This window comes from Mizuhopecten yessoensis, unplaced genomic scaffold, assembly GCF_002113885.1.
Source record: "Mizuhopecten yessoensis strain PY_sf001 unplaced genomic scaffold, ASM211388v2 scaffold3977, whole genome shotgun sequence".
NCBI lineage: Eukaryota > Metazoa > Mollusca > Bivalvia > Pectinida > Pectinidae > Mizuhopecten > Mizuhopecten yessoensis.
Window position 1 is genome coordinate 39,771 of NW_018405314.1, and position 10,646 is coordinate 50,416.

A 10,646-nucleotide genomic window follows, 5' to 3' on the forward strand; every position below is an offset into this window, starting at 1 on the left:
TCTTTGGCATTGATACAAAGTTACAGTCTTTGGCATTGATACAAAGTTACAGTCTTTGGCATTGATACAAAGTTACAGTCTTTGGCATTGATACAAAGTTACAGTCTTTGGCATCGATACAAAGTTAGAGTCTTTGGCATCGATACAAAGTTACAGTCTTTGGCATTGATACAGAGATCTTTTAATGTAAATTATCCATATTTTACCTAAGACGGAAACTTTCTCAAAAAAACCTTAATACCTTATAAAGGTGATAACACTGACAAAAATAACGAACGAAAATGTAAACAATGATAGCAACAATATTCACGAAAGCTGGCACGGGAAAAAACAATTTCTGGAGAACGAACTGCATTTTTGTCGCAGTTTGGTAATTCTTCGATATCTCAATGCAGCGGTTGTATGCTAAAAGAGAGGTAATTAAATTCTTCTGAGAGAATACAATGGAAATATTTGCACCCACTTTTTTTAAAAGAAAAATTATCTAAAAAAGGTTGTTCTGGTAAAAAGCCCTGTAACTGTAAGGATTTACAAGAGTCCGTAGATTTATACCATTTACCTGTTGTCGTGGGCACAGTAACCGTCGTGTAATTTATCCCATCCATGTCTGATGTGGAGCACGGCTATACAGATGTCCATGATGCCATTGAGAAAAGAAAATTAACTCCGTTCGTTAAAGATAGTTCTACATCTTTTTCGCCTGCAAAGAAATATTTCTAATTTTGAAAGTGGGAATAACGAAAATAACGAACAAATATATTTTCACTGAAGCTAAAGCATTAGTAACAAATAAGTGTTCAGCACCATCGCTTTTCTGGGGTTTTTTTGTGTTTTAATTTCAGAACCAAACAACTACATAGCGATCTACAGTTTGAAAAAAATGGATTGCTGTAGCCAAACAAAAAGGAAACTAAAATAACTTTTATCTACCGTGATACACCTCTCCTCTACCGTGGTACACCTCTCCTCTACCGTGATACACCTCTCCTCTACCGTGAAGCAGCTCTCCTCTACCGTGATACACCTCTCCTCTACCGTGATATACCTCTCCTCTACCGTGGTCCACCTCTCCTCTACCGTGATACACCTCTCCTCTACCGTGATACACCTCTCCTCCACCGTGGTACACCTCTCCTCTACCGTGGTACACCTCTCCTCTACCGTGGTACCCCTCTCCTCTACCGTGATTCACCTCTCCTCTACCGTGGTACACCTCTCCTCTCCCGTGATACACCTCTCTTCTACCGTGGTACACCTCTCCTCTACCGTGATACCCCTCTCCTCTACCGTGATATACCTCTCCTCTACCGTGGTCCACCTCTCCTCTACCGTGATACACCTCTCCTCTTCCGTGGTACGCCTCTCCTCTACCGTGATACACCTCTCCTCTACCGGGATATACCTCTCCTCTACCGTGATACACCTCTCCTCTACCGTGGTACACCTCTCCTCTACCGTGGTACACCTCTCCTCTACCGTGATTCACCTCTCCTCTACCGTGATATACCTCTCCTCTACCGTGGTACATCTCTCCTCTACCGTGATACACCTCTCCTCTACCGTGGTACACCTCTCCTCTACTGTGAAGCAGCTCTCCTCTACCGTGATATACCTCTCCTCTACCATGATACACCTCTCCTCTACCGTGATACACCTCTCTTCTACCGTGATACACCTTTCTTCTACCGTGATACACCTCTCCTCTACCGTGATACACCTCTCCTCTACCGTGGTACACCTCTCCTCTACCGTGAAGCAGCTCTCCTCTACCGTGATATACCTCTCCTCTACCGAGATATACCTCTCCTCTACCGTGATATACCTCTCCTCTACCGTGATATACCTCTCCTCTACCATGATACACCTCTCCTCTACCGTGATACACCTTTCCTCCACCGTGGTACACCTCTCCTCTACCGTGGTACACCTCTCCTCTACCTTGGTACACCTCTCCTCTACCGTGATACACCTCTCCTCCACCGTGGTACACCTCTCCTCTACCGTGATACACCTCTCCTCTACCGTGATATACCTCTCCTCTACCGTGATACACCTCTCTTCTACCGTGATATACCTATCCCCTACCGTGATAACTTCTCCCTTACCGTGATAGATAACTTCTCTTCTACCGTGATATACCTCTCCTCTACCGTGATAACCTCTCCTCTATCCTGATATACCTCTCCCCTAACGTGATACACCTCTCCCCTACAGTGATATACTTTTCCTCTACCGTGATACACCACTCCTCTACCGTAATTCACCTCTCCCCTAACGTGATATATTATCTTCCTTACCGTGATATACCTCTCATCTACTGTTATATACCATTCCTCTACCGTGATACACCTCTCCCCTTCCGTGATATAATTCTCCTCTACCGTGATACACCTCTCCACTATCGTGATATAACTCTTCTCTATCGTGATATGCCCCTTCTCTATCATGAAACACCTTTCCTCTATCGTGATACACCTCTAATGTAAGGTGATATACCTCTTCTCTACACATATACACCTCTCCTACCGTGATACACCTCTCCTCTATCGTGATATACCTCTCCTCTACTGTGATATACCTCTGCTTTACCGTGATACGCCTCTCCTCTACCGTGATACACCTCTCTTCTACTGTCATACACCTCTCCTAAACCGTGATAAACCTCTCTTCTACCGTGATATACCTCTCCCCTACCGTGATATACGCCTCCTCTACTGTGATATACCATTCCTTTACCGTGATACACCTCTCTTCTACTGTGATACACCTCTCCTCTACCATGATATACCACTGCTTTACCGAGATACACATCTCCTCTATCGTGATATACCTTTCCTCTATCGTGATATACATATCTATCGTGATACACCTCTCCTCTATAGTAATACACCTCTCCTCTATCGTGACACACCTCTCCTCTATCGTGATATACCTCTCATCTGCTGTGATATACCATCCTCTACCGTGATACACCTCTCCCCTTCCGTGATATAACTCTCCTCTACCGTGATATACCTTTCCTCTATCGTGATATACATCTCCTCTATCGTGATACACCTCTCCTCTATAGTAATACACCTCTCCACTATCGTGACACCCCTCTCCTCTATCGTGATACACCTCTAATGTAAGGTGATATACCTCTTCTCCTCCCATATACACCTCTCCTACCATGATACACCTTTCCTCTATCGTGATATACTTCTCCTTTACTGTGATATACAATTCCCCTACCATGATATACCTCTTCTCTATCAATATACACCTCTCCTACCTTGATAGAACTCCCCTACCGTGATATACATCTTCTCTACCCATATACACCTCTCCTACCTAGATATACCATTCCTCTACCCTGATACACCTCTCCACTAACGTGATATACCTCTCCTCTACCGTGAAACACCTCTCCTCTACCCTGATACACCTCTCCTCTAACGTGATATACCTCTCCTCTACCGTGATATACCTCTCATCTACGGTGATACACCTCTCCTCTACCATGACATACCTCTGCTTTACCCCGATACACCTCTCCACTAACGTGATATACCTCTCCTCTACCGTGATACACCTCTCCTCTACCGTGATACACCTCTCTTCTATTGTGATATACGTTTCCTCTACCGTTTTACACCTCTCTTCTACTGTCATACACCTCTCCTCTACCATGGTATACATCTCCTCTACCGTGATATACTTTTTCCCTACCGTGATAAACCTCTCGTCTACCGTAATACACTTCTCCGCTACCGTGATATCCCTCTCCGCTACCGTGATAAACCTCTCGTCTACCGTAATACACTTCTCCGCTACCGTGATATACCTCTCCGCTACCGTGATACACCTCTCCTCTACCGTATTACAACTCTCCTCTACCGTGATACACCTCTCCTCTATTGTGATATACGTTTCCTCTACCGTGTTACACCTCTCTTCTACTGTCATACCCTTCTCCTCTACCATGATACCCCTCTCCTCTTCCGTAATACACCTCTACTCTACCATGGTATACCACTTCCCTACCGTAATACACCTCCCATCTATCGTGATAAACCTCTCCTCTACCGTGATATACATTTGCCCTACCGTGATAAACATCTCGTCTACCGTAATACACCTCTCTGCAACCGTGATACACCTCTCTTCTACCATGATACACCTCTCCTCTGCTGTATTACAACTCTCCTCTACCGTGATAATCCTCTCTTCTACCGTAAAACACCTGTCCACTACCGTGATACACCTCTCCCTTACCGTAATACACCTCTCCTCTACCGTAATATACCTCTCCCTTACCGTGATACACCTCTCCACTACTGTGATATACTTCTCCTCTACCGTGATATACCTCTACTCTACCATGCTATACCATTCCTCTACCGTGATATACATGTACTTATCCTCTACCATGATACACCTCTCCTCTACCGTGATGCAACTCTCTTCTACCATGATACACCTCTCTTCTACCATGATACACCTCCCTTCTACCATGATACACCTCTCCTCTACCGTGATACACCTCTCCCCTACCGTGATACACCTCTTCTGTGCTGTGATATACCTCTCCTCTACCATTAAACCCTCTAAAGGGACATCACGTGAAGAGCCATATTTTTTTTAATGAATGTATGTATTGTATGCACTTCCACTTATGTTACCTCGCTATTCCCATATTCATAGTCCGTTCCAAATGTCCAGTTTGACCACTTGAATAGACCTTTGGACGTTCGTTATCGAAAATTGCTTGCGTATTATTTTAGATATGTTGATTTTAACGGACTTGGTCAATTTCTGTCAAAATTTGCATCTCTGTAGTTATTTACCTTTTCATTGGTTCGAATGCATGTACATCAAAAAAAATTGTCATTTCTTTTTTTTATTCAGATAATTCTCAGATAATAATTTTGAAAAAAAAAATGTATACTTATATAAAAAAAAAATCTGACATAACAAAGCGTCAAGTGCCTATGCCTACACCAAGGGACAAACCTTTCTGATTTTTTTTATACATTGCCGGGGCAGAGAAGGCCGGGTATTCATATTAGTACTAATTTCAATCTTGCATGTAAAAACAAAAGTAATCGTTTAATTCAGCAATATAATTAAATCATACCATTTTACTGAACCCGGTAATATTATAAATTATGTAAATCTAATAGCGCACGTATCTCGATGACCCAGGAAATACGCCGTGGGCCATCACAACAGTTATCCCTTGGAGTGCCTCATGGCAAAATCAAACTAACCAATCAATTATCCCTTCCTTTCGCATAAACCACTGTATAATTATAGAAACACAAAGTAAACTCTCTCCGATACATGCCCATTAACATATTAAACTAAGTTCATCTGTGTTCAAACTAGCGAGCTTCATAGTTTTAGATATTTATTCATAACATAAACAGCGCTAGCATTTCTGTCGATTCCATTTCAGCTTAACCGGCTATCCGGAAGAATACATGCACCGTACTAACTGCTAGGGCAGTTATTTTCTCGTTTGAATACTGCCCACCTGCAATAATGATTCCGTAACGTACTCATTGCGATATCTTTTGACCATTTGGCAACTTTTCGTTTCGTAGCTGACACGGTACAACACTTTTCTTTCGCTTACTTCACATGTGTACACGGCCAGTCATTTTGTTTACAAATAAATGATGTGCTATGCGCATGCGCTAGTAGAGGGAAATCCCTGAACAAAACGCGTAAGTTGGTCAGACAGGTAGAAATACCGATGATTTTCTAAGATTTAATCATTTTTATGAATCTATTTCAGCCAAATCCGATCGTTATTTTCCATAAGGAGTCTCACTTGATGTTTATGAAGTATTTGAAAAAAAAGACAAAAAATAAAGTTACTTCACCGTGATGCCCCTTTAATGTAACGTGTATCGATACATCATAAGATATGTTTTTACCTGTAAGGTCAGTGATTTGTTGTAGTCTCAGGGCGCAACTTAAATATTTTATTAAATTAATTTGCAAGAACAATAAACATCGCGTTTTAATGCCTTCAGATCAGGAAGATTTGTGATAAAGTGACATAAATAAATGAACGTTAGCACATTAAAAAATACATAATGTAAATGTAAAAACAAGCATTGGATTGAATAATTAGGAGCGTTCATAATGCAAACTACATTATATTTCTTTCACGCCAAAATCACAACCACACACACATATTTAGAACTTGAGTTTTCTACATGAAAATATTATCTACCCGACGGGAACATGATCAGATCCTGCCTAAATACCACTTTATAGAGGTGATCACTTTGATTGCAAATAAACATTTATATATTTTTTGACATTTTCAATATATTTCAAAAATTAAAGTTATAATTTTAGATTTTATTTCTAGTGTTACACACTGGGTGAATACGTATAAACTAAAAACCAAAAAAGGATTTTAAAAAATGAAATTAAATAAGTTATTAAAAATTAGTCATGTACTTATTCCTCATACATTTTGCTTAAAAATAGTTTTAAAAAAAAAGAATTTAAGAAAGATCTTGAAAAAGTACAAGGCCAAAACCAGTATATCTGAGCCCTGTCACTGGGATTCCTTCGGAGAAATCTGAAGAAATGTCCGACGGATCTGAAATTGTGTGCGTTCAAGTCCCTAATTCGATCTGTATTGGAGTATAGCTCCACCATATGGGACCCTTACGCGGACAAGGACATATATACCATAGAGAAAATACAAAGGCGTGCAGCGAGAAAGCAGTGTAACACCAATCCTAAACAGACTAGAACTCGAACCACTGAAAGACAGACGTCGTGACCACAGACTAGTTCTGTTGTTTAAGATCATCAATAAGACATACACATATCTGCTCAAACCACATGTGTCGCAAAATAAACAATAAATCTGGAATGTTGACATTCCCCTGACCAACTTCTGGATCCGCCCCTGATACGAGAGTTTGTGCCATCTTGTATAATACACGAACTTCTCCTATATGTCTTATGTAACTTGGGTGTGTGCGGCCCCTTGACGTCTACATACCATAGTGAGTATGTGACGTCATTCAGACGTGATATATAATAAAATATGCACTCTACTCGTCTACTGGATAACCGAACTACTCGGGCGGCAAACCACTCAGTCATACGAATCGACGAACACATGATACGGGGCACGTTTTGTGTACGGTGCCCACGTCTCCTGTGTATGATTCCTATGTATACAAAATATCATGAATAGCAGATGAAATAAAGTCAAAGTATTCCGAATAGTATTAAAAATTATATGCTGGTACAAAGAAAGAATTAGATAAAGGTCACCATATAAACACATATCTTCATAAACAGCTTACCTGTAATCATCGACTTCCTGGTTTTTTAACAGGTGCAAGAAGGGAGATCACTCTATTTGCAAAACTAATGTCGCTCACTTTCCATTATTTGGTCGTAACGGCCAATCTGTTATAAAAAACAATATGTCGCGAAAGTGAAACAGCGCTTTCTGTGACAGAAATATTTACTCTCAGCAGTCAAAAAGGGTTCATTTTATTTCTAAAAACGATTGTAAATTGTACTTGATAAATAGTTTTTATAATACTGTAATTTATTACATTCATTTCAGATCAAAGCACTCTCAGGGTCTCGTAAATCTATTGGAATAGCCGGATCCATGTTATATTCAGTACCAGAAAACAATAACAAATTGCATGGTGATTGTGTTAAATTTGTTGTGAATACAAGTGTTAATTTATTTTATTTTTGTATCATATGATGTCCAATTTTTTGATGTATTATTAGATTTGGAAAACTAAATGAAGTCGGTCCAACCATCACATCAGAGTTATATCTATTATATTTTAGTTTGGCCATACATTTTATACGGGATTATATTTTAGTCTGACCATACATTTTATACGGGGTTATATTTTAGTCTGACCATACATTTTATACGGGATTACATTTTAGTTTGCGTCATTCTGATAACACATACGCATAATATACCATTTCATTGTAAACAAAATGGCTTTGCGGTAGAATTGTCAGTGACTTAAAACTGTAACCGGGTCAGCTACGAAGTGAAGAGTTGCCAAATGGTCAAAGCATACTGCCGGAATAACGTTGGGGAAGCATTATTGCAGGTGGGGTGTTATATAAAAAGCACGTTACAAGTACTCTTCTGGATAGCCGTAGGAAGTTGAATAAAGCTGACATGGAATCGAGCACAGGGGTGCTTAAATTGTGAATAAAAATAAAATGAACCATTTACGTGGCTAGTATTTTTGTCTAGCGAATGAATACACTTTGCTATGTAAACGGGTATATACCGGATTGAATTCACTTCTTTTTTCATTAAGATAAAGCGAAAGCGGGAGATACGTTCGGCTTCTTTTGTTGAGCAATTCAGATCTTTCGATAGACCTTAACTCTTTCGTTTTAGACATGCGCATCATTTCATCAAATCAAGCAATAACTTTTCGTGATGTTTATTTGCGTCTGTGAATATTATATATATCTATATATATATATACTTGATATGTTTATGCCTAGTATCATCGTTGTCATGTACATGTAATTGTAAACGTATGACGGGAGATGGCTGTTACAAGTTGTAATAACTTGTGCCCGACCCTCGTTCAAATTTATTGCCAAAAAAGATGTTTAAGATAGATAATAAGTTAGGCTACTGGTCAGTCTGATTTTGTGATGGGGCCTTCCATGGGATAATTTTGGGAGGTTATACCACGCAGACTTTGGTGGGTTAATCGAATTCCTTGGTAATACAGTGCGGCCTTGACGTATGACACCAAGTACACTGTATGCTATATTATTTCCCTGTAAAGTTAACTGGTATGGTTTTACACTAACCCTTACCCTATAATGAACCTGATTTTGAAGCCAGGAACAAACGACGACTGCTACCCCTCTTTATCATAGAGGGGTGACATTAATATCAGTGTATTGTAAGATATACACAGCAATATTAAACGCTTGTTTGACAAAGTGGTTGGAGGAAAATAATATTTTATGTGATGAACAGAACGGTTTCCGGAACCAACGGAGCTGTGGGGAACATATCTACACTTTGTATTATGTAATCAACGGAGCTGTGGGGAACATATCTACACTTTGTATTCTGTAATCAATGAAAGAAACATTTCTCGTCAATCTACGTATGTCTGTAGATGGAAACCTGGTACAAACTATCTAAGTTGGCTGAACTTATACAAAAACTCCAGCAACAGGAGACTACTAGTTCTGGCCTAAAGTTTCTATTGATAACAAATCTACTTTGATTGAGGACAAAATACAGGAATTAGAACAATATATGAAAGTTTTAATGGAAATTCATGTTAAATTTTCTCCGAGTGCATATGTAACCCGGGTTTATATAATATGATATATATACATATATAGGGTGTGTGTATATATATATACAACGAGTGCTGTCAACTGTCTGTATACACCTGTGTTGTCCCGTCTGGTAAAGAGTGTATGTGACGTCATCAGTTCGGAATGCAAGTTCAAGTTCTTTATTTGCTGAAGTTTTACAACTTATGGCAATTACAGATAAGACAAAGACACTCACAAGGACACACTCACACTGACTCGCACACATCATCCTCATCATCAAGAACACTCACACTGACTCGCACACATCATCCTCATCATCTTCATTAACCTCATCATCATCATCATCATCATCATCATCATCATCATCATCATCATCATCATCATCATCATCACATCATTACATCATCATCATCACCATATCAGCAACAGCAGCAGCAATCATTCGTCATTCATCATACGCACGCCAGAACCATTCTTCACCCTCATTCACCCATACAAGACTTATCAATCTAATAGTATATTACATAATTTGTATACAATAAACTGATGTACAACATGTATCTTAACATGACTTGTTCTATTGATGACCTCTTAATAAATCTGCTCTACGTTTAAACGCTAGTGATAAATACTTAATAAGTTCTTTTGTGTTTTCGATTTTGAGTAATTGAACAAATGTATACATACTAGGCCTTTTGAAATAATATTTCTTTATGTATTTAGACCGGAGGTCTGAATAGCGATTACATTTAATTATAAAATGAAATTCATCTTCTATATCATTTTCATTACATAAAATGCATTTTCTTTCTTCTCTAGGTATATCTCTGTAACGGCCACGTTCAATAGACAGGTCATGCGCACATAAACGTATCTTAGAAATATGTTTTAAATAATTAAAATGAATTGCCTTATGACGATATGGTTGCAATTTAATACTTTCCACTAAATGCTGATATAATACTTCTTCAGAAGAAGAATGAACTTTCTCTAGACAATCTTGCTGAAAACTATCACATAATCGCTGCTTATATACTTCACTAGAAGGATAAATACTGTCAGTCACAAACATGTATCCAAGGCCGAATCTTGAAAGATCATGCTTTAAGTTAAGGATCCAGGGGTCTTTATTTTCAACCCTATCATCATAACAAGCTTTCAGCACACAGTTATCAGAACGTTGTAATTTAATCCAATACTTAAAAATTTTAACTTTTCTTAACAGCTCTAAATGAGATCTTCCAAATTCAATATAAAGAAATGCAGTGTTTGTAGATTTTCTTAATCCTAATAATGATTTCAAAAATCCAATATGCAATTTT

At 39.0% G+C, this 10,646-nt stretch overlaps 1 protein-coding gene across 1 annotated transcript in view; it reads right to left on the reverse strand.

Moving 5' to 3' along the window:
• Positions 1-7,376, reverse strand: part of LOC110448285 — a 28,734-nt gene extending 21,358 nt beyond the window's left edge. The window contains exons 1-2 of the mRNA XM_021494451.1: positions 7,326-7,376; positions 560-700 (exon numbers count right to left, since the gene is read on the reverse strand). Coding sequence (XP_021350126.1) covers positions 560-605 — 46 coding nt within the window. The 5' untranslated portion in view covers positions 606-700; positions 7,326-7,376. The remainder of the gene's footprint in view (positions 1-559; positions 701-7,325) is intronic.
• Between the last annotated feature and the right edge of the window lie 3,270 nt (positions 7,377-10,646).